The sequence below is a fragment of the Coregonus clupeaformis genome, chromosome 33 (assembly GCF_020615455.1).
Source record: "Coregonus clupeaformis isolate EN_2021a chromosome 33, ASM2061545v1, whole genome shotgun sequence".
Taxonomy (NCBI): domain Eukaryota; kingdom Metazoa; phylum Chordata; class Actinopteri; order Salmoniformes; family Salmonidae; genus Coregonus; species Coregonus clupeaformis.
In genome coordinates this window covers 30,292,710-30,318,621 of record NC_059224.1, presented here as the reverse complement: position 1 = coordinate 30,318,621, position 25,912 = coordinate 30,292,710, and the positions used below count along the sequence as shown (strand labels likewise).

General features: G+C 43.5%; 1 protein-coding gene across 13 annotated transcripts in view; it reads right to left on the bottom strand.

Moving 5' to 3' along the window:
• LOC121548978 (receptor-type tyrosine-protein phosphatase kappa) overlaps positions 1 to 25,912 on the bottom strand; it is a 162,916-nt gene that overhangs the window by 37,738 nt on the left and 99,266 nt on the right. For all 13 annotated transcript variants that reach the window (XM_041860717.2, XM_041860721.2, XM_041860720.2 and 10 more), the window contains 3 exons: positions 3,779 to 4,081; positions 1,638 to 1,747; positions 222 to 423 (listed from right to left, as the gene is read on the bottom strand). In XM_041860717.2, the coding sequence (XP_041716651.1) occupies positions 222 to 423; positions 1,638 to 1,747; positions 3,779 to 4,081 (615 nt within the window). The remainder of the gene's footprint in view (positions 1 to 221; positions 424 to 1,637; positions 1,748 to 3,778; positions 4,082 to 25,912) is intronic.

Sequence of the window (25,912 nt, the reverse complement as noted above, 5' to 3'; positions counted from 1 at the left end):
AGAGTGGGGGTAATTGACGGCAATGGGGTGTAATATGTTGAAGCATTTGAGTCAACATGGGCCAGCATCCCTGTGGAACGCTTTTGACAACTACCTGACTAATTGAGGCTGTTCAAAGGGCAAAGGGGGGGGGGGGAATTCCTAATGTTTGGTATACTCAGTGTATATAAAACACAGGGAAATCACGTTTTTGACTGCACTGGGCCTTTAAATAAATGTACCAGAGATGTTGGTGGTGACGTTGAGTGTGGTTGGGAGGCCGAAGCCCTTGACAGTGCTGGCTCGTATGATGAACTGGTAGGTGGTGCCTGGGTGGAGCTGGTTGAAGACGTGGTGAGAAGTGTTCCAGGGCAGAGACACGATCAGAGGAGGCCGCAGTAACGGCACCGAGGGGTCAAAGGACCGAATACCACTGTAGCTGATCTGTTAGGGGAGGGAGAGGAAAGAGAAATACAATACTTACCTAATGAGCTGCCGAAAAGTGTTCAAGCAAATTGTAATGGACTTTCTGTAACATTATGCCGTGATATAATTTTTTTTATCTGTCTTTAAGTAAGTGGAATGCACATTCATAGCAAAGTACATAGCAAAGTAAAACAAATGAAATTAGTTTTGAGTGATTTTTCTGCATTGTGTTTACAACATGCATACTAAGACTTGTGGTGCATATGAATGCATATGGAGACAATCTCATAAACCTGAACTAAAATGTGTGATAAAGAAGTTGAGCATGTAACTTCCCATGTCATTATGTAGTAAGTGTCATGTTACATTCCCATGGATTATGTGAGTCAGTGTTCTCATATTCTCACAGCTGGATGACGTTTGAGAATGAGGAAATGTTTCTTCCCATACACCCCCATGGCACACAAGCTACCTATCATTGTATGTTATTGTTTTGACCTTAAGAAATACAATACAGTTAATTATGGATCAGAACACCTTCTCTGCATACTGTATCTAAGTAGTACTCTAAAAGGTATTCTGCTACAATAACATACAATGAGTTAACCTTCGGACCCATAATCCCCTTTTTGATTTACAATATTTGCAGCATAGTTCTGTCTGAAAAAGGAGCAGGATGTTTTTCAGTCATCTGTGCAGCTTTCCAGAGAGACACTAAAGGTTCATAAAACCTGTGCAACATGGTTTAGATATACAAACCACATGTGGATCATAGACAGACCTGTCTACGCTCCCTCCCTCCCCCACTTCTCCCCTCTCTCTCTCTCTCCCTCCCCCACCTCTCCCCTCCTCTCGCTCTCTCTCCCCCACCTCTCCCCCTCTCTCTCTCCCCCACCTCTCCCCTCCCTCCCTCCCTCCCTCCATCTCTCTCTCCCCCACCTCTCCCCTCCTTCCTCCCTCTCTCTCTCCCCCACCTCTCCCCTCCTTCCTCCCTCTCTCTCTCTCTCCCCCACCTCTCCCCTCCCTCCATCCATCCCTCCCTCCCTCCCCACCACCCTCCCTCCTCCCCCCACCTCTCCCCTCCCTCCCTCCCTCCCCCCACTTCTCCCCTCCCTCCCTCCCTCCCCCAACTCTCCCCTCCCTCCCCCACTTCTCCCCTCCCTCCCTTCCCCAACTCTCCCCTCCCCTCCCTCCCTCCCCCCCACCTCCTTCTGACCATAATGCTTCATTACCTCATACTGGGTGATGATCCCATTGGGCTCCAGTGGTTCCTTCCAGTAGAGGAAGATCCGATCCTCGAACGGTGTGGCTTTCATGGACTGGCTGGGAACGGGGCCAGGCACTGCATTAGGACAGAAGACAGGAGGAGTGAGTCCTAATGCAATCAAAGGAAGGCCACTGTGCTGTAATGAATCCTATTTTCACAGAGAGAGCCACTCCTGAGCCTCTGCGCCCGTAACGAGACCACTGATTGGTTTTACTTACAGTAAAGCAGCATGTTGAAAATGGCATAATAATGTAGAGTGCTGTGCTTGCACTGAATGGCAGACACTCAAATCCCTGGTGTTTTTTATTGAATTTCGACAATGTATTTACATGAGATGAGATCAAGGTGCAATGTCCTTTCAAGAGCATCCTCTCTCTCTGTCTGCATGTTTTATGATCAAATGAGTCTCCTTTAATTTGGGGGCTTTATCCCTTTCACCATTAGAGCACATCCATCAGCCAGAGAAACCAGCGTGCCAGACCTCTGTGAAATGAATACTGATCAGTGAAAAATAAAATGTATTGAGTAGAATCTCCAATCCAGAACGTTAATGTATAGGAACACTCTACAAAGATACTTCCTATCCACTAAACATAACATTGGATCCAAACAAGTGTTATGTCTAATGTTTTAGAAGTACAATAGCTGAGATAGCAGGGCTGTCAATGGGTAACAGTGGTAGCCTAATATTCTGAGGACCTTCGTAATATGTCCTGGATTGGTGAACACTACTGACTGACAGCCTCATCACTACTGATGAAACCTGGCAGTCCCATGGGTCTCTATGGCTGCCACGGGACTGTTCTGCCATGGGGCTGTGTCTGCCTGCATGCCTGTCTCCCTGGGCTGTGTTCTAGTCTAGTCAGGCTGGGTCGGGGATGTCCAAAGCCCTCTCCCTCACAGCAGACAGACAAACAGAGAGCAGTAGCGTGACCAGTTCACAGGCCTGTCTGTCTGAAGAGAGGAGCAGTGCCCGGGGCGGCGCGTACGTGCGTGTCTGCTGTCTCCAGATCAGTGTTAGAGGAACTGTTTACGTAGGCCTCTCTTCTCCTCTCCTCACCCCCCAGTCAGACAAACTTATATTTATCAAATCTACTGGATGATGTCACTGAGACATCAGCTTTTTCCACATAAAAAACAAAATGCATGCATTCCTTTTTCCTGTCTGATGCTACTGAAAATGGGCTTGGTTTGACATGCTAAAAACAAAATCAGACAGATCTATCTTCTGCTGTTTGAATACTGTTGAAAAGTCATACACACCAATCTATTAAAAAACTAAACAAATGGTAGAAATAGGTAATAACATGTACAGTAGGACTGGAACATAAGCCCAAAATCAAAGCTCTAACTACATGCAGAATCAGGGAAAAGTTCAAATAAGTTCTGGTGGAACAATTACAGAAGGCTCAGTCATTTCCATATCATTATGTCCTGGGCTTGTGTGAACGTGAAGTGAGATTTAAAGGTCCTCTTCAAGGATATAGATTTTCTATTGTGTTATTGACTGTACGTTTTGTTTATTCCATATGTAACTGTGTTGTTGTTGTTTTTATCACACTGCTTTGCTTTATCTTGGCCAGGTCGCAGTTATAAATGAGAACTTGTTCTCAACTGGCTTACCTGGTTAAATAAAGGTTAAATAAAATAAATATAAAAAAAGGGACAACGTCTGCCGGTAGCCACAGGATAGAGCTGGTCACCTAGCTGCATGATTATAATGCTGAAGCGTTTAATGTGAGTTACAAATTCCAGGCTGCCGCCAGTGCTGTTATCTCAGCCCTTGGTTAGCTATCCAGCTAGTGTTTACTCAGAGAGCAGCAGGGGAAAAACGTGCCCTGCTTTGAAATGACTAACAGCCCAGCTGTAGGAATCACAGGGGGCAGCAAAGAGCATGAGTCAATCTCAACTGGCTAGAAACAGTGCGCGATACAGCTATCGTTTCAAAATAAATTAGTATTATAGAGATATAAAAACACGCACAATGTATGTGGGTGAGCTTGATCGTTAGCACTGATGAATAAGTGTGAATTCTACATCTGAAATCTGAACATTAAAAAGAGCCTCCCTGTTTCGTGACAACTATCCGTTATGTACAGTGCATACCATCTTCATCTGTCTGGATGAGGGTCTCGTCGCTCTCCTTGCGTCCCTCGGGGTTGGTGAGGATCATCTTGAGGCTGACGTTGGTGTTGGGGGGCAGGTTGCCCACCACGTGGCGTGGGGCCTTGGGGTCCATGTCCAGGCAGTCGGCCTTGGTCTGATTGTTGGCGTTGTAGTAATGGTAGCAGATGGTGACGTTGAAGGTGTGGCAGCGGGTGATGTTGTAGCCCAGAGACTCCCAGTCCACAGCGATGAACCTGGCCTGGGTCTCCGCAATCTTCAGCTTCTTCGGGGTCCGCATCGGCTCTGGAGGAGAGAAATAAACCCATGACTACAACTATAGCCAACATAAAATCACTGGAGAGACCCGTTTGTGTACAGTGTCATTTGATTTGGGGACAACATATACTGCCACTAACATGTCAGTCACAGAAATATGCACGGTTAGACAGTATTAACACATCAGTTCCATGTGGATACACTGTGAAAGCGAGGTGTTGATGATGGCGCCTGACAATTGTCCTTCAGCAGCACAGCGGCCAGTCTACACAAAGCTCCACTTTTCTTTTCCTCAACCCCAGATTAGAACATATCCATAGACAAATAATGAGGCCGTTATGAGGATTAAATGTCCATGTGAGAGAAAATGGGGGAAAGCAAATTAGCAACGTAAACTGTGTGGATTGTGTTGAGCTGATGCTGGAGACCAGGAGGACACTCTCAGACAGTATTTTAAGAGCTTCTGAATTAGCCAATATATCACCCTGGGAGAAAGTCAATATAATCCGGCCCGCAATCCATCAAGCAATTGCTCCATGCTGGATACTAATGACTCTAATAGTCCAATTTACCTGCGCAATTAAGGCAATGGTGCAAGTAGCACCTTTGTCTCACCGTGACTGTTTGCATTGTGGAGATGCAGCCAACACTTCAGCAACCAGCAAGGGCTTTAATAGGAACATGACTTTAAACACTTATAACACTGTATTTGTGTCTACTGTGCTGATTTCCTCATTGCAATGCATTGGTTTGGACTTTCTGTACATTCATATTTTGATTATTATTAAAAAGTATTATTATGTTAGGCTTTATATTCAAAATATTACGCATTTCATGTCCGTACATAAACATGAGTTAGGGGCCAGCTTTGAGGGTTAAGGGTCATTCAATTTGTCCTCTATTGACAGATGTCTTCCAGACATCGGCCTAGTTGTGGTTAAAGTGCATGACCTGAGATGTAGAGGTTGTGGGGGTTAAATCTCTGCTAAATCTTCCATACCAGTGAGCACTGGTGCCCCGCACACTCTGCAACACTCATTAATTGAGTAATGGGGTAAGGATTCTGCCATGGCCAGCCTGGGGGGTGTACGTGTGCTCCATGCAGGCTCTTGGCATGGCAGGCCATCCTCACACAAAAGCCTCTCTCTCAAATGTCCTCTGTGGAAACAGACCTGCCCTTATACTGTGCAGTCCCATCTCTACGGCCACTGCACTGAGCCCCAGAAAGAAAGAAATGAAAAAAGGTTAGATGTTCTATCTATATGCAAGTTAATAACATGTTATTTTTAGGCCAAACTGACAAAAAGAGAAAAGGAGAAAGGTGAACCCTTGTGTTGCTAAATTACAGATTGTCCATTTATAAAGGCTGGGCCCTCTGCTGGGTGTAATCACCTGCCCTTAGATGAGCGCTGCCCAGGAGAGTCCTTCCTTTCTAGCCTAATTAAAATGAAAAGCTCTGAATAAAGACTGAGGACTTGTTAACATGAATTTTAAATCGACTGTTGGCTCTGGGAGTTATTAAGAATAAAGCTCTTTACAACTCCATACACTGTGGGATAGTGGGCCATCTCCAACCATGAATCATTATTCACACTCACTTGTTTGAGCCATTTATATCGATGTGGTGTATTGTCTCAAATTAATGGCATGGATGTTGGAGCTAACTTGGGAAAAACATAGTAACATTTGAACTACGGCATAGAAAATGTCAATAGATACCAAAATGGAATGAAATACCTATTTTCCTCGACAAAGAGTTGGGGAAACAAATGTTCACACCCCTCTACCACCGTTACCCGCTGCCCTGCGGTGTTTAATTTGGAGTGGTGCCACCGGTGATGAAAAAAAACATTTGTCATGACTTATTTAGTGGCCAGTGTTGCTGAAGGTGAGCAACGGAGGGGAATTGGTCCAGGAGTGGCCACAGGTTGTTTGTAATAGAGCGGAAGCCTTTCGGGAGCAACCTGTTGACCTCCTCTCTCTTCTCTTGACAGTACAAGCATTTAATAAATACCCAGAGATTCAAAAAATTCAATCCTCCCTTTTTTTGCTTCCCGAGCCGGCAACATGATAGTTCAATACGAGGCCCTTTCTGTGTAGAGCCAATGTACACTTATTCAGAGATAATTGCGGAAATAAAAGCAAGGGAGAGAATAAAATGAAGAGGAAAAAGAATTACGAGGGTAGAGACACTCATCTCCCATAGGTCAAGTCATTATCTGTCTGTCACTCATGGGGAAACGCACACAACATTTGAGCCAGTGACAGCATGCCATTTCTGCACATTTTCACATGGCAATTTTTTATTTTATTACATCTCGACAGGTCCTAGGGAGGCACGTCAGAAATGAATGGAACACTGCATTTCCCCCCAAATAATAATACTGTTTGTAAGTTTGGTCAAGGGCAAAATCATTTAAAAAGCTGATTTTCCTGACAATAGAGAGAGAGAGGCCAACGGTGACAAATAGTGAGAGAAAGAGAGCGAGAGAAGGCCATTCTAACAGAAGCATGTTATGATCAGGGATACGTTTCATCTGCCAAGTGGACACATGAAAAAGCCAGGGTAAAACTATTACTATAATCTTTACCACACTTTATCCACTCCAGTGTATGTGCATGACGTGAACTCAGTAACGACCAAAGGATTTAGGATCAGCCTGAAATGGGCCATGAATGGGAGAGAGGGGCAAAGCCAAAGCTATACATGGTCAACCTATTAGTATGTGCCCAACCCACATGATGACCCAAAATTCAGTTATTCAGTTTGGGGTTAAAAGATAAAAGAGCAGAACAAATAAATGAAAGTACCAGAGAAGAATAGAGTCAGATAGATTCCTGACATCCTCCATCATTTAAATGTCAACCAGGTAATAATACGTTGTGGGTAGAAATTAATTGCTTATGACTTCCAATGCTCCATCAACTTTTAGCACATGCGTACACACAAAGAAGCAATAATATTTGCACAGCAGACAATTACCTGTCCCCCTCTCTCTCGCCCCCCATCCCCTCTTCTCTTCTCTATTCTGTTTATTCTATCACTGAGGGCCATGATTAACAACGCGTGTACCCTTCAGAGCTGATCAATAGCCGTGAAGTCCTGCATTAACTTTACAGATTAGGCAAGCCCCCTATAATAAATTCCATCGATTCCGGCAGCCTCAGATGCTAAAATCCCAGAGCATTTTTCAAGCCTTAAATTAAAAGGAGATATACGGTCCTGGGAGAGGCAAGGTGCCAGAGCGATTAGGAAGGTGTGCCCACATTCCTAACTCCCCTTTTCAGGATGGATGCAGGCTGCAACCGGGTGGCTCACCATACCAAACAGGTCAGGGCCCTCCTTTGGCCCCGCAATTCAAACACACATATCCCCTCTGACCCTCCTTGCACTAGGCTTCCCTTATCTTCCTTTATCTACAGCACAGTGGGTGGGGTGAGGAGGGGTGAGGAGGGTTGAGGGAAAAGAGGGGTGGGGGAGTCTGGAACGTGGCCATTTAGGATGAGGATACTGTGGCGTCGTCCCTGGATCTTTAATCAACCATTGATGTTGAAAACAAAACCCATTGTTTGTACAGCCCGCTCTTTGTGGCGAGCAACAATGCATTCTTTGTCTCCACAGCGTTCAGCAGATAGAAAAAGTAATAATTGCATATATGGAGGTAAATATTTATTTATAGAGTGCTTACATGATTCAAAAGCTTGTCTGAAGCACCTCATTACGTGCATAGGCAGGACAGCAATCAATCATAATCAAATAAGCAGTCAGCAGACTCCTTAATGGCAAAGAAACCATATTGAATATCCTGTATTGATTTCATATTTTCACACCTTATTTTGCAGCTTGATTCCATTATTTGTTTGCTAATCAGATTAGCAAGGCCATGATTGCATTATAAGAGAGTTTAAGAATATGTCACCCGTTGGGCTAAATTACCATGGGGATGCGTCATGGCATTGCTGATGTGCTGCTGGTCCAAACAAATTACACACAGGAGGCTGGGAATGTGACAGGACAGTCACTGTCCTTCCTACTGGATGGCAATCAGTGACGCTGCCAACCAGGCTCCACAGACCATGATTGATGTTGATTGGATGGAAAGCCCAACATAATGCACTATTGTTCGCTAGCTTGACATAGCCGGACTGTTAATGCTCAAGGGCCTAGAGGAGAAGTGAGAGAATTGAAGACACTTTATATTGTTGCTACGTGCATTTATGCATTCACACTTCCAAGAAAGGTGATAAGTAATGTCAATCAAATCTCTAAGTGTCGTACAACAGACACCAGGTGCAGGGAGGCAGAAAAATCCCTTTAAATTATCGGATGCAAATGTATCTGAGTCATTCGAAAATGCAAATATTGTTGTCAGTCTAGGAACGCACACCAAAGAAGCTTTGTCTCCACGTGGACCCCACAACAGGTGCTGTCATTGTCGCACAGGAAAACAAGGCACCCATTTCTCCTGTTTGTGGGCAGAACAGGCGGATTAGATCTTTAATTGCACCAGGAGTCTCCTGTTTGCTCACAGATTGCTTCTTCTCTGCTTCTCAACTTCTTAACGTCAATCACAGTCGGCAGGTCTTCCACACTGCTCCACCACTATCTCTCCCAGGCTCCACCGGCTTTCATATGAAATCGGCAGCTAAACCTTTTGGAGCAGAACAGCTCCTTTATCTCCTAGAATGGCAATAATGTGAGCCAGGAAGACGGCTGCGGCTTGCACTGAGTTGCTTTGCAACATGTCTTGTCTGTCACCCTTTTATCATGACAAGAAAGGAAAGAAGTTAATGAAACAGCCCAAAAAGAATGTAATTGGGGATTAGGCAGACAAATTGTAGCTTGCGTATTTCAAATGGAGCTGCTAAACTTTGCAGAAGGTTTTGCTCTTTGGCCACCCTGACAGAGACAGGGTTGCAGATGACCAGGTATAATGGGTGTTTTCCAGAAATTGTGTGATTTGATGGTGATGGTGACAGCATACGGGGATAGGATCACCGTGGGAAGGGGAAACGGCACAACAGGGTCTGGAGCAAACACACTTCAATTCCCCATAGCCTTGCTGCCTAAACTTGGATGGTCAACAACAGGCCACATAGAATAAGACCTTCAGTCTACACAAGCTATATGATTCCTTAGTCAAGCAGGCTGACGCACTCTCCCCACTGTCACATGTGCAGCTATCGCCCCTTCTCAAGGTGACATGGGAGAACAAAGCCTAAGGACGGTCAGCAGAGGAACAGAGCATTTGCAAGGATACTTCCCCAAAAAAGCAATCTGACAGTCACTGTAATTGTGTTCACCCTATTGTGCTTGATCTTTTGCCCCTCCATTGTGATTTGCTTTCTATCTCTCAGACTGCAGACGCCTAGCAGAGCGTTTTCCACTTCTTAAACCTGAGAGATGTTTTAAAAGGAACCGCAGTCATCTAGTTTAAAATGAAGATCTGACAGCCCCCATCAGGCACACACTATGTCTCTGGCCAGCCAGGAGGACAGCGAGAGGTTTCTATATGTTCAAATCCAGTGGAAACGCTCCATTACTAGTCTGTCCATCTCTCTGCTCGTGTAAGTCAATACAAAACAAATGGGATGAGTAATAGGAGGCATTTCAACCTAATTGATTAGAATTGTCAGGTCATAAAGGTAAATGTGAATGCAATTTTGAAGTGCCGCTCGCCACTTGTCGGTGCAGCAGTTTCTTCACTTGTGGCGAAAGAGAGAGAGAGGTCTTATTGAGGAGCACTCCCTCTCTCTCGCTCTCTCTCCCTCCCTCTCTCTCTCTCTCTCTCTCTCTCTCTTTGTGGTCTTCTTGACATGACTGTGATAAGTGGGGGGATTGAAAATGGATGGCTAGTGGTCAAATCAACTTGGGGCTAAGCTGGCCTTGGGAATGCAGGCATTAATAATGGTGGTTGTTTTCTTCATTTACCTCTCCATTAGCCTAGCTCTCTGGGGGCGACCCAATTGATGTAGACTTTCCAGCGACAAGGCGGTGGCGAAAATCAACAGCCAGCTGCCAAAACATTTCCCATTATTCAATTTCCCATCGAACCACCACAGAACATCCACTCCACAATAAAGCTTGGCCAACATAGCTTTTCTACCACGCATCACTTACAGTGCCTTGCAAAAGTATTCATCTCACTTGGCATTTTTCCTATTTTGTTGCATTACAACCTGTAATTTAAATGGATTTTTATTTGTATTTCATGTAATGGACATACACAAAGTACTCCAAATTGGTGAAGTGAAATAAAAAAATAAAAAAATAAAATAATGGAAAAGCGGTGCGTGCATATGTATTCACCCCCTTTACTATGAAGCCCCTAAATAAGATCTGGAGCAACCAATTACCTTCAGAAGTCACATAATTAGTTAAATAAAGTCCACCTGTGTGCAATCTAAGTGTCACATGATCTGTCACATGATCTCAGTATATATACACCTGTTCTGAAAGGCCCCAGAGTCTGCAACACCACTAAGCAAGGGGCACCACAAAGCAAGCGGCACCATGAAGACCAAGGAGCCCTCCAAACAGGTCAGGGACAAAGTTGTGGAGAAGTACAGATCAGGGTTGGGTTATAAAAAAATATCAGAAACTTTGAACATCCCACGGAGCCCCATTAAATCCATTATTAAAAAATGTAACGAATATGGCACCACAAGAAACCTGCCAAAAGAGGGCCGCCCACCAAAACACACGGACCAGGCAAGGAGGGCATTAATCCGAGGCAACAAAGAGACCAAAGATAACCCTGAAGGAGCTGCAAAGCTCCACAGCGGAGATTGGAGTATCTGTCCATAGGACCACTTTAAGCCATACACTCCACAGAGCTGGGCTTTACGGAAGAGTGGCCAGAAAAAAGCCATTGCTTAAAGAAAAAAATAAGCAAACACGTTTGGTGTTCGCCAAAAGCCATGTGGGAGACTCCCCAAACATATGGAAGAAGGTACTCTGGTCAGATGAGACAAAAATTGAGCTTTTTGGCCATCAAGGAAAACGCTATGTCTGGCGCAATCCCAACACCTCTCATCACCCCAAGAACACCATCCCCACAGTGAAGCATGGTGGGGGCAGCATCATGCTGTGGGGATGTTTTTCATCGGCAGGGACTGGGAAACTGGTCAGAATTGAAGGAATGATGGATGGCGCTAAATACAGGGAAATTCTTGAGGGAAACCTGTTTCAGCCTTCCAGAGATTTGAGACTGGTATGGAGGTTCACCTTCCAGCATGACAATGACCCTAAGCATACTGCTAAAGCAACACTTGAGTGGTTTAAGGGGAAACATTTAAATGTCTTGGAATGGCCTAGTCAGAGCCCAGACCTCAATCCAATTGAGAATCTGTGGTATGTCTTAAAGATTGCTGTACACCAGCAGAACCCATCCAACTCGAAGGAACTGGAGCAGTTTTGCCTTGAAGAATGGGCAAAAATCCCAGTGGCTAGATGTGCCAAGCTTATAGAGACATACCCCAAGAGACTTGCAGCTGTAATTGCTGCAAAAGGTGGTTCTACAAATGATTGACTTTGGGGGGGGGGCTGAATAGTTATGCACGCTCAAGTTCCGTTATTTTGTCCTATTTGTTGTTTGTTTCACACCAAAAAATATTTTGCATATTCAAAGTGGTAGGCATGTTGTGTAAGTCAAATGATACAACCCCCCAAAAAATCCATTTTAATTCCAGGTTGTAAGGCAAGAAAATAGGAAAAATGTCAAGGGGGCTGAATACTTTTGTAAGCCACTGTACATGGTTAAGGGGAGAATGTAAATCCAATATCATTTATTTTTAATTGTGTTTTAGCTGCTCATGTAGCTCCCTATGGACCAGTGAAGGTTGAGGCGAACACTGGGATGCACTAGATGCTAGGGCTTCTAATGTGCTTTGCTCCATTAACCTCTGATGGCTAAGACATTGTATCTAGCTAATGGCGTGTACATTACTTAACAGAGAGAAAAATACAGACCCCCAAAAAACATATCAATATCAACCGGGGTGAGGAGAGAGGGAAACTCTGCAAACTCTTTAGATGATACAGGTTCATCACACTTTCCTCACTGGCTGAAGAACGAACATTTAAAAGAGATAGCAGTTTGTTGAACTTGCCACGCAGAGCCAGTGTGTGTCTGTGAGTTTGTGTGTGTGTGTGTTTGTGCGTGCGAGTGCGTATGCATGCATTTTCAGTGCCTTCAAAAAGTATTCATACCCCTTGACTTATTCCACATTTTGTTGATTTACTGCCTGAATTCAAAATGGATTTAATAAAAATGTTTCTCACCCATCTACACACAATACCCCATGATGACAAAGGGAAAACATGTTTTTAGAAATTTGATCAAATTTATTGAATATGAAATACAGAAATATCTATTTACATAAGTATTCACACCCCTGAGTCAATACATGTTAGAATCACCGTTGGCAGCGATTACAGCTGTGAGTCTTTCTTGGCAAGTCTCTAAGAGCTTTGCATACCTGGATTGTACAATATTTGCAAATGTATTCTTTAAAAATTCTTCAAGTACTGTCAAGTTGGTTGTTGGTCATTGCTAGCCATTTTCAAGACTTGCTATAGATCTTCAAGCCGATTTAAGACAAAACTGTATAAAGTCCACTCAGGAACATTCAATGTCATCTTGGTAAGCAACTCCAGTGTATATTTGGCCTGCTGAAACGTGAATTTGTCTCCCAATGTCTGTTGGAAAGCAGACTGAACCAGGTTTTCCTCTAGGATTTTGCCTGTGCTTAGCGCTATTCCGTTTCTTTTTATCCTAAAAAACTCCCTAATCCTTGCCGATGACAAGAATACTCATAACATGATGCAGCCACCATGCTTGAAAATATGAAGAGTGGTACTTAGTGATGTGTTGTGTTGGATTTGCCCCAAAGATAACACTTTGTATTCAGGACATGCTCAAAGGAATATCCAATGTCTGCTTTTTTTTTTTTTTACCCATCTACCAATAGGTGCCCTTCTTTGCGAGGCATTGGAAAACCTCCTTGGACTTTGTGGTTGAATCTGAGTTTGAAATTCACTGCTCGACTGAGGGACTTTACAGATAATTGTATGTGTGCGGTACAGAGATGAGGTAGTCATTCAAAAATCATGTTAAACAGTATTATTGCACACAGTGAGTCCATGCAACTTATTATGTGATTTGTTCTTGCCATAACAAAAGGGGTTGAATACTTATTGACTGAATACATTTCAGCTTTTCAGTTTTAATTAATAAAAAAAAATTCTAAAAACATAATTCCACTTTGACATTATGGTGTATTGTGTGTAGGCCAGTGACACCAAATCTCAATTTAAGCCATTTGAAATTAAGGCTGTAAAACAACAAAATGTGGAAAAAGTCAAGGGGTGTGAATACTTTCTGAAGCCACTGTATGCCTGCATGTGTGTGTTAACTAGTGTTGGGGGTAACGTGTTACAAAGTAACGTGTTCGAGTACTCAGATTACTATTTTGTGATAACGAGTAACCTAACATTACTTTTTACTTTACCTCTACAATATTATTTATCTTTTTCTTTGTTGCCGCAAATAAACAAACAAAAAAAATCCCTCCCCCTAAGCTACGTTTGCCGTGGTTCCTGTTTCTGCACAAATGTTGTGGCGGGTAGCTGGCATGGTAGCTGGGAGCTAGATAGCTAGCGAGATGGCAGAAACAATAGCCTTTATTGTGTAAGTATTCACATTACTTTGAATTGGTAGAAGAAAAGGACAGATGTTACCCCTCAAATCTTGACTGACGCTTCTTGCAGGATTCACACACAAACACAGGACCATCGGGTTCAGGCGAGTGCCCCATTTACTTATTGGTAATAAAGCAAACAACGTAGCTAGGTGATCAAGTTAGGCTCAGTTGATAAGAATTGACATATCTCCAGCTATCTCCAGCTCCATCTTTGCCATAAACATCAATGAAAGGGCACTAAAATTACACAATGTGATCGTATAATGTTATAGAGAATCTCTCTGCCCAGTTCGTATCTGTGGTTAAAACAGATTGGCTGCCAATTGTCCTTGTTATTTGAGCTCTCCTTTTACTGTGCCCAGTTGGTTTTATAGATGTATTTACTTATGTGTAAATACAGTAATTCAACAAAATCTTTTATTTTGAGTATTGTAAAGGATATATTGCGCCTGTCATTATTACTTAAGTTGGTATAGCCCAGAGTTATAGATTAGGCTACGGACGGTAGGTTTATGCAAACCATTCAAAGGTAGTGTGCGCACTCTACTGGGAGTAAGACTGAATGACAAAGGCATCTTCAGAGGGTTTTCTGTTTTTGGTAAAAACGCAAAAGTAATGTAACAAGTTACTTTCCATAGTGCATATTTTTTTGCAGTGCATATTTTTTTTTACATTTACATTTTAGTCATTTAGCAGATGCTCTTATCTAGAACGACTTACAGGAGCAATTCAAGTTGGCTCAGCGTCGTCCAGGGTAGGGGAGGGAATGGCCGGCAGGGATGTAGCTCAGTTGGTAGAGCATGGCGTTTGCAATGCCAGGGTTGTAGGTTCGATTCCCACGGGGGGCCAGTATGAAAAAAATATATTTAAAAAAGAATGAATGCACTCACTAACTATAAGTCGCTCTGGATAAGAGCGTCTGCTAAATGACTAAAATGTAAATGTAAAATGTAAGTTAAGTGCCTTGCTCAAGGGCAAAGACAGATTGTTTTACCTAGTGGGTTCTGGGATTCAAACCAGCAACCTTTTGGTTACGGGCCGAACGCTCTTAACCGCTAGACTAATATCTCACATAGCAAAGCCAGTCTCCTTCACAAAGCTAGGTATGCTCAGGTTTGAACTCCTCCAAGGTGCTCAGTCTGTCTGTACCTGAGGCTAAATATAAACTAGAGTTTTCTCGTTCCTCCTCAACCTGAAACAACTGTCATCCACTCCGGTGTGTACACAAATACTGCTCCAAGATGTCTGATGCCATAGCAGAGACGCCGTAAACACCTGAAAACCAGTTACAGCTGCCAAATGAGCTTGGCTTCACTGATGAATTCATAATGGGAGCTGCCATCTGTTAATTACCCAACTGAAATTAGCAAATCATTTAGACCCCTCTTTCCCAGACATAATAGGACATTTGTTCATTTGCATGAGTTGAAAACACCCTATCAAACCAGGGTGCGCAATGCTTCAATCTATAGCTAGAGGACTCCTGATATCTCCAGGAGTGGTAAGTATAATGTTTGTCTTATTCTGTTGTTGTCTAGTACTGTCTTTTTGCTAGTTAGGGCCATCTACTTTAAGTGGTGTCTGTCTTCCCAGTAGCCTACTTGGTGTGTGAACTGCTGACTGCTCATAACTTGCAGCTGATTGTTGACACATCAACCTGGATTAAGGGGCAGGGCAATTTGTGACTGTTGTTGTTTTGGTAATCAGTGGCTGCATTGGAGGGGGAGTGGTTTCTCCTCTCCTAGGCAATCAGCACCGGGAGGTGTGCTCTTCACCTCCGCTAGGCAATTAGCAATTAGTGTTAGTACTTCAGGTCTCCCCTGTTTTCTCAGCGGCAGCTGTAAGCTGTGGTCGTGTCAGTGGCGGTCTCGTCGCCAAAACTAAGACCGTTCTGCTGAGTTGTTGTTGAGGCAGGAAAAATATTAAGGCTCCACACAACTCTCTCATGAGTATCTTACCTAGTTATTTTCAGATTATCTCATTTTGCTCTTTTGTAGCTTTGTCAACTATGTGTGTGTTTTCAATACCTGTGGGCCTCTCCCTTCTAATTTAGTGTACCCTGCGCGCACAACCCATGTAGAATTCCTGGTCTCCAGCAGCGTTCCGAACTGCCGATCTGCGGTCAAGAACGCAGAGTTCATCTCAGCCTATGCTGCCTTTCAGTACCTAGACATTTTGGCCCTGACGGAGACATGGATCACCCCAGAGAACACTGCTGCCCCAGCTGCTCTCTCCATCTGACTACGTGGTCACTCATAGTCCGAGAGCATCTGGTCGTCGCGGTGGTGACACAGGGCTAATTATTTCTCCCTCACTCACCTGTCCATCTCATTTGAATTTGATGCTGCCACCGTCACTTGTCCACACAAGCTTAACATGGTTGTCATCTATCACCCACCAGGTGCCCTTAGATAGTTCCTTAATGAGCACCTTGATAAGCTAATTTCCTGAGGATGGCTCACTGCTCATCGCACTGGGTGACTTCAACCTCCCAACTTCTGCCTTCGATTAATTTATTTTCACCCAATTCTTTCCCCTCCTTACCTCTTTTGACCTCACCCTTTCCCAGTCCACTTCTACTCACAATGCAGGCAATATGCTTGACCTCATCATTACTAGAGGCTACTAATCTCACTGCAACCCCCCTCCAGGTCTCTGATCACTACTTTGTTCCCCTTTTTCTCCATCTCTCCTCCAACCCTACCCGCTTAGCCCCTACAATCTTCACTCTCTCTCCCACTACTCTCTCCTCTTCTATCCTAACATCTATCCCTTCTGTTAAATCCTTCTCCTTCCTGTCTCCTGATTCTGCCTCTTCGTCCCTACATTTACATTTTAGTCATTTAGCAGACGCTCTTATCCAGAGCGACTTACAGTTAATGCATACTTTTTTTTTTCATACCCCCTGTGGGAATCAAACCCACAACCCTGGCGTTGCAAACGCCATGCTCTATCAACTGAGCTACATCCCTGCCGGCCATTCCCTCCCCTACCCTGGAAGACGCTGGGCCAATTGCGCGCCGCCCCATTGGTCTCCCGGTCGCGGCCGGCTATGACAGAGCCTGGATTCGAACCAGGATCTCTAGTGGCACAGCTAGCACTGCGATGCAGTGCCTTAGACCACTGCGTCCCTACTCCTCCCTTTCCACATTCTATGACTTCCCCGGCTGGCTCGGCCCTCCCTTCCTGCTCTGTAGCTGAGTGACTCATTGCAAGCTAACAGAACAGGGCTGCGTTCAGCTGAGCAAAAATTGAGAAATTAAACTCACGGAGGACCTATCATCATTTCACTCCCTCCTCTTTACCTTCTCTTCCTCTGTATCCACTACTAAAGCCACTTTCTATCACTCCAAATTTCAAGTTTCTGCCCCTAACCTTATAAAACTACTTTCCACCTTCTCCTGCTTCCTTAATCCTCCACCTCCTCCCTCCTCCCTCTCTGCGGACGACTTTGTCAACCACTTTGAAAAGAAGGTTGACAACATCTCTCTCTCCAGATTAAATCCTGCGACTAGTGAGGTCCGGCCACCCGACAACCTGCCCGCTGGACCCCATCCCCTCTGGAGACCTTCTCCCATTCCTCACTTCCCTCGTCAACTCATCCCTGAACACTGGCTGTGTCCCCTCTGGCTTCAAAATGGCCAAAGTCGCTCCCCTGCTCAAGAAATCAACACTCGACCCATCTGACGTCACAAACTACAGACCGGTATCCTTTCTTTTCTTTCCAAAACACTTGAGAGTTCTGTCTCTGACCAACTCTCTCGCCATCTCTGTCAGAACAATCTTCTTGACCCTAACCAGTCAGGCTTCAAGGCGGGTCATTCAACCGAGTGCTCTCCTGTGTCACAGAGGTTCTCTGTACTGCTAAAGCTGACTCTCTCTCCTCTGTTCTCATCCTCCTAGATCTATCTGCTGCCTTCAATACCGTGCACCATATGATCCTCCTCTCCACCCTCTCAGGGCTGGGCATCTCAGGCTCTGAAAATCCTTGATTGCATCCTACCTGGCAGGCCGCACCTACCAGTTTACGTGGAGAGGATCTGTGTCTGCACCACATACTTTGACTACTGGTGTCCCCCATGGCTTGGTTCTAGGCCCCCTCCTCTTCTCTCTACATACCAAGTCACTCGGCTCCATCATATCTTCACATGGTCTCTCCTATCATTGCTTCCCCCCCTTCTGAGAGCCAGGTGGCAACACACATCTGTGTGCCTGGCAGATACTGTATCTCGGCTTGGACGTCGGCCCACCACCTCAAGCTCAACCTCGACAAGATGGAGCTGCTCTTCCTCCCGGGGAAGGCCTGCCCGCTCCAAGACCTCTCCATCACGGTTGACAACTCAACAGTGTCCCCTTTCCAGAGTGCAAAGACCCTTGGCGTTACCCTGGACAACACCCTGTTATTCTCTGCAAACATCAAAGCAGTGACTCGCTCCTGCGGGTTCATGCTCTACAACGTCCATAGAGTATAACCTTACCTAACACAGGAAGCGGCGCAGGTCCAAATCCAGGCACTTATCAAATCCAGGCATCTCCCGTCTGGACTACTGCAACTCGCTGTTGACTGGGCTCCCCACTTGTGCCATCAAAAGCCTGCAACTTATCCATAACGCTGTAGCCTGCCTGGTGTTCAACCTTTCCATGTTACCCTGCTCCTCCGCACACTCCACTGGCTTCCAGTCGAAGCTCGCATCCACTACAAGACCATGGTACTTGCCCACGGAGCAGCAAGAGGAAATGCCCCTCCCTAACTTCAGGCTATGCTCAAACCCTACACCCCAACCCAAGTACTTCGTTCTGCCACCTCTGGCCCCTGAAACTAGGACAGCAGAGTCCCTGCACATCTTCTGAAAAAATCTGAAACACAACCTCTTCAAAAGAGTATCTTAAATAATACACAAACCCCCTCCCCAGCACTGCCTGCTGATAGCTATTTTATTGAGGAAAAATGTATTTACTATGATTGAGAGATGCGGTTGTCCCACCAAGCTATCTTAAAATGAAGCACTAAGTCGCTCTGGATAAGAGTGTCTGATAAATGACTAAATTGTAAATGTAACAGACATCCATGTAATGCTGAGGCAATGAATGGAGTGAATAGCATTGTGCATTTTTCAACCCAGTCTCTTTTGGATCACATTAATTCAGAGGTTTGGAAGAGCTAACCTGCCCTGCCTCAGTCTGTCAACTTGAAATACAGGATTACGGTAAGCCGTCGCCATCGTCATATTTTCTGCTGTTAGGCCTAAAATCTTCCTCTCATTGACAGGACGTTCTTAATGGGTTTCCAAGAACTGAGGGGACAGCCAAAAAGCCTCTGGTTTCCACAAATAAACAGCATACAATCACACAGCGAGATTATAATGCACCAGATTTAAGGCGGTTCGGGATAAGAGCTGAAATGTAAAGTTCTTAGGGTAACACCTCACTGCTGTAACTAGCTACTGTGCTATGCTGTTGTAACTATTTGTGTAAAGGTTAAACTACTGCATCTCATCAAATGTGCAAATATCAACTAGTTTCTATAATTGATAATTGTAAAACAGGTAGACATTCTCTGTATCACTTGTCAGCCCCTCTGTGTGAAATCCACCTCGGCCATACAGTAAATGACGGTCCTAGAATACTAATCTTTTGTCAGCCATATCCCACTTCCAGATGGAGAATGTCTGTTCCTGACCTCCACAATCCTTTCTTCATTCCACTCCTCTCTCAGGCCATAAGCCTGTTGACTGACAGTGTCGCCCCTGAAATATGGCCCCTCACGGCCCGATGGCTGAATAGCCTCATCAGGGCTGCTTCTCATAATGAACCACATAGTCTATACTGGGTGTTAAATATCTCACCCTTCACTAACACGATGTGTGATCATGGTTTCAGATTTTAGTCTGCATGGTGTTTTCAAGATGTGGACCACTTTTTACATAGATGTGTTTATCCCAAACTTGGGAAGTAGAGGAGGAGGCTGTAATCATTTTGTTGCCGCGCTGAGTGGTCACAATATTTCCTTTTCCTGCAATCAACCAATTTGCCATCCATTTCCTGTGTAAGTCATTTCCAGCCCAGGCTCGCCACCATTCAGACTAACCTCCCAGTCCCTCCCAAACTTGATTATATTTCACCTTTTATTCTCCTCAGACAAGTACCAATAAATCACTTCTTCTTCAGGAGGAGAAAAACTCCTTGTAGAAAATATAACAAAGGAATGGCGAGCGTTGCCTCCCCCGGGGACCACTGAAAAACGAATTCTCACTATTCCCACCAGGGAAATGAAACGCTGTGTGTGTCACTCCAGTATCATATCAATTACCCACACAGTTACCACTAGCACTAGAGAAATTGTATTCAGGGAGAGGGCAGATGTGATTTTCCTCCTTGTGATCTTCTGTACCAAACCAAAGATTTTCAATGAACAGAGTCAGAGCAGGGCTGACTCTGGATGGAGCTGGAAATAAGAGCACTATTTGCTGCTACACCTTCTAACAACATGGAAACTATTATGAGAGATCTAATGTAGTACATACTCTGTCATGTAGCAAGTGAGGCTTGTCGTAGGCTATATACTGTAGCCTGATACACTAGAGAAAGTCCAACTTAATTTCTGCATTTTAAATTACCTGAATTTCACAATACTATTATTTCTGGGAATCTGCATATACATTTCCAGTAGTGATGAATTAACAGTTTTTGATATCACAAAAGTACACTGAAACATTCAGCAAGGCTACACAACTTTCACATTCTGCTTTGCCTCACATCAAAGAGCTGAGATTTCAGTGAACTATGGAGGGGGTATTCGGCGTGCCGCTGTGAAGTCATGGCCACCTCATGTGTTTTGATTACACACACATCCCTTTTAGCTTGCGTCGGGCATACGACCTACAAATTACACTACTGTGGAGTGGATGTGAAATGTTTGTACATATCAAGTCACGGTGCCCAGCCATTCAGAACACAGCAGTAGCTAGACTCGCTACTTCCTAGTCACTGACAATTAATCTAATGGCTTCTGAGGAGGTTTACAGCCCCAGGACAAGCAGAAAGCTGCTCCACTGCTGCTGTCACTTCCCATACACATTCCTCCATCCACCCATTACAGAGAGCAGGTCCCTCTTTCACCGTCGCTGATAATGGGTGTAGTAGAACAATAGCAGGTACAGTATGATTGTTAGCGGTGAAATATGAGGTCTATTCCTGAGCGGGGCAGTGCCATTTACACAGGAGATCCATACATCCCTATATAAAAGAGTATCACCACAAATCACTGGGAGGAAGGAGCCAGATAAATCTGTAAAACAAGCCCAGGCACAGATTACCTAACTTTGGCAACAGCAAAATGTCAAGGAGGCACCTCCTTGACATGAATTACTATCGGGGCTAAGTAAGTACTACTGTATGAGGTGGAGGGGTAACTACTGTAGTCACTCTGATAAATGGAAGTCCCAACAGTGCACAATCTTACTTCAGACAACCAAGTCCCAAGCAAGTAGTTAGTGCCTAGATGTGCAGAGTATCATATACACTAGAATGGAAAGTCTATATTCCTGTGATCTTTAATTGTATTGAAATTGCAGCCGGTGCAGTCTGAGGAAGACCGAGTGGGAGAAAGTGCCAGAAGGAGAGAGAGAGAGAGAGGGATAAAGAGAGGGAAGAGGTGGGAGGAGACTGAGAAATGGCCAGGTACTAGATTAAAAAAAGCCACACATTCGTCCAATTGCCTCGTTTGAAATTCAAATTGCAGAGCCTGTAAGGAAGCTGATAAGCAGTCTAAAGGAGTAGTCAACATGCACCCTAAGATCTAGTACAGGTAGAGTATATGTATTGATGGAAAGGGGGAAGGACTAAATCTCAGTTCACAGCCAGGCAGTCAAAACAATATGCAGAGTAATGGTTTATGAGGAAGGTAGTAATGTTTTAGCATACTTATGTTTAAACACAGATAGGAGAAGATGTTAAACTGGTTCAGTAAAAAGGCTAGTAAATGGGAGAATCCATTGTGAGAATTGACTATATAAATGTAAAGTATGGCTGAGAGGAATTCATTCAGTAATACACTATTTTCTGTCAACTGGTGTATGAAGCACATATATATTTGTGCACAATATCATGGAGGTATACTTCTTTTCCATGTTGTCATTCATTACTATTTATGATTCACATGGAAAGCGACATTGTGTTCATCACATCCGGAGCAATGTGAAGGTTCATGTTTTTGCCTTAACATAATGAGCAAAAGATGGGTGGCTGGATTACAAAAATCTACCCGAACGGAGCAAAATAAGAAGAAATTAACATTTAAATAACATTTCCCTCTCACATACAGATAATCTGAGCAACTTCATAATGTTTGTTGAAAGGATCTGTAGTCCCACTGACGCTTCGTTGTGTATTCTGCAGAAGAAACCTGGGCTAACTGTTGAACAAACATTAATCACCATCTCCTTTATCTGCTCTGCCCGGCCCAGCTTCCACAACACGCCAAGCGTTCTGCTGTTAGGGAGGCCTCGGCACACCGCGGGGTGCGCCACAGAGCCAGAGCCAGAGCCATCCCTCGCATTTCATTACTACCGCCTATTTAAAAGGCTTCAGCCTGGGAAGATGAGATAGTCGGGAAGGCTGCCGCAGGGAATTTGGGAAAATTGCTCAGTTATATATTTGTGGACGGCCACTCGTTGGTGGAATGACTGTTGTTATTTCACAAGAATGAGTGATAACTCGCAGACATGCTCCTATGTCAGGGAGAAAGAATAGAGCTGCCCTGTAGTTTAACTATTCAAAAAGAGGCTTTCTGAGGATAACGGCCTGTCATAATTGGCTTCCAAGGAAGAGTCTGTACAACCAATAATACAATTAATTGGCTGAGATATGAAAATATGTATGTGGTGAAAGTATATGTAATAAAATCATACATTCTTATTGTTGGAAAAGAAAAGAAGACAAATATTTTCATTGAAATGTTGAGATGTTTTTCTCTGGCAACCTGATCAATACCAAACAATCAATTGTCTCATCATGAGAACTGCTATTCACTAGCTCCTTTTGTGTGAATTGTTTGGTACAGTGTGTGAATGTGAATAACATGGCATATTATGCTTTCAACAAAAGCATTCAATAGTGTACTGTTACTTTAAGGCAAAGCCGACCCTTCTGTTTCAGCACAAGGACAAACCACATGTTCAATTAATTGCTTTCATTTAACTTACTCCTCAGAATTGATTTCAGTTATCCAAGTGTGTGTGTGTGAGCATGTCTGTGTGCATGAGTGTGTGCACTCTAATCTGTGCGTTAAATGAATGCTGGGACCATACTAAGGCCAAGGTCTCTTTTAAAGATGAGCCCTGAATAACACAATAAAACCGAGAGAGATTGTACCGTTATTCTGTTACCAAATTTTGCATCTGCACAGTTTTTCCAGTAAATGTGTTTTTGTCTAATTTTCAGTGTAAATTGTTAAAGTAGTCATTGTGCATAGAGTTGTATGGTTTGTTAAGCCCTTACACTCGTGGAAATTGGCCTATATGGATATGCCCAAATGTAAATGTTTCTAAGAGAAGACCTATAAAAAGCATATGCATTAGTGCTGAGGGATTAGTGCTTTTTGCGATCGGTTCAGTTATTTAAAAAATAATAACCGTTTTTGATTTCGGTTTTGACTATTTAAATGCCTTAACACAGAATAAAACAATAAAAGTCCCATGGTGGTAGTGACTGCTCATTACTGCTTATCACTTATTAACCATCATTTATTCACATTTCAGTTGTTGTGTATATTACATTTGTTTTATTTGATGACTTTATTATTTCATTCCAAGTCATCTCATCTCTGTAGAGCTGCTGCATATGCGGTCTGACAAAATAACAATTTTGTAGTTCTTCAAAGTAAATAAGGCATACTTTTATGACTACTGAATACCAACTATCAATCACTTTGATGTATTTTCAGGTAGAGATACCTTGTGAAGCAACAGCTGCTCCCTATATCCCTTCAAGATCGCACATTCTTCTGCCTCTTCCGTAGTGGACATAAAAGAAACAAGAGATCAGGCAAGTAGATGCGCAATGGATTATGGTCATTGTAGTTAATTACCACATTTTATGCGCTAAAACTATGTAGAATATTGGCCTGTTGGAAACTACAACTCCCTACTACATCGCACAGTTCAAGCTGGATCTGATTTATCTCGAGAGATACTGTGCAATGTGTACATTGAGCTCACAGAAAACAGAGAACACTGGAGATTATGGAGAAATTATCAGGCCAAAGGTGAGGACACAACAGTTCACCTGAAACAAGACTGAATCCAAACATTACACTGTTGATTTTCTGTGCATTTTACATTTACTGTACTTTTTACAGCATTTGTAAATAACAAAATCTGAAAATATCCTGGATACATTCAGTAACATAATAAGAATATTCAATAAAACGTTGGAGTAGGTGCAAGATAAGAAAAAAACTATTACAAGGGTTTCAGTGAGAGGTCTAACTGGTTTCTCCAAGTGGCTACATACCTCTCTAAACTGTGCACAGTTCCTAACTAATATCAATGCACAGGAAAGAGCCTTCTATTAGAACGTTGTTGTTTTTTTTGCTGTACTAACTTTGCCATTGAGGATTTTGGCAAGCGCACTAAGTTTGTTGTTTGGAACACAGCCCTGCGTCCCCACCATCATACAATTACTATTGTTGTTTAAGCAATCCCAATATTTTCCAATATAAATCGCAATCAGGGTCAGGTGGGCATTATTTTAAAGCTTATTCTATTGCCAACATGGCTAGCTAAGTTATAAAATACAATCTTACAGTGTTAGGCTTTCAAAAGGGACTTCAGACAAACAGATTTGGGTGTGCATAGAATGGAGTCATGAGTGCATTCAAGTGCGTGTTCTGCAGCTACTTTTCTTCACAATACAACAAACATAGGCTTACTCTGTTCAGGACAACCCAGGGTATAACGCATGTCATCCTTTTAATTGTGGATCAAACATAGCTATCATAAACGTTGATACTGTAAATTACATACGTTTTCAATTATGGAAATGTGAAGTGCACATTTGGACTCACGGGTTTGTGGTTTGCTTGTATGGCATCAAAGCGGTATTTATTATAATCCTCAATGTTTCATCTTTCAGAACACATCGACTCCTCTCGATTTACAGCATTTCCCTCACTCAGATAACAACAAATGTGCAAAAGTTGCCCAATTACCTGGTGGGATGGGGGCATCTTCTTGTCGCGCGCAGTGCTCAAGTTTATAACGTCTGTCAGTCAAAACCCATACAGCGCTGTGAAACGGAGAACCTGAGCTCTGACATCATGTATAGCATGTTACTCTACAGCCACTGCGTTCCAATTTAGGCGCTTATCAATGACAAAATCTGCCATTTTCAACCCGTAATAATAATAATAATAATATATTATATGCCATTTAGCAGATGCTTTTATCCAAAGTGACTTACAGTCATGTGTGCATACATTTTATGTATGGGTATTCCCAGGAATCGAACCCACTATCCTGGCATTGCAAGCACCATGCTCTACCAACTGAGCTACAGAGGACCACATACAGAGGACCAGAGGGGCTGTGAGTGGAAAGGGCTACACTTTGAAAGCAATGGTTTTTGTTTGGCATACATTTTAAAGTCTCAGCGTAATTCCGTTATCATGGAATTACCCATTAGTGTCCTCTCGGAACAGGGAAGGTCAAGTGTTGATCGTGGCCTGCAGCCGAGGATGCCTCTTCTCTGGACTGAAATCATTGAGAGGGCACACACTTTAATTTAAAGAGAGCTACAGGTAAGGCCGTTGTTCTAATTAATTAATTTAATGTAACCCTGCTCTCTGGGTAAAACCAAACAATCACTGGGAGGGAGAGTCACGACAGGTCAAAAGACAGAGCGCAAAGCTGACATCCTGTCAAATAGAGACATATCTCCCACTGGGCTTCTAGCCTAACTAACTCACTACTATATAGACTTCTGTACAGCTCAGTCCCCATGTTCTTTTCAGCTGTTGCATTATTTACCATTATCAATATGCACTATAATGTAGTTAGTCCTTCAATGGCATCTAAAAGGCTGCTGACCAGCTCTCCTTATTCCCTTGTGTTTTCCTCTCTGCACTTTCTTTTTTTATAATGAGAGTTCTCTGAT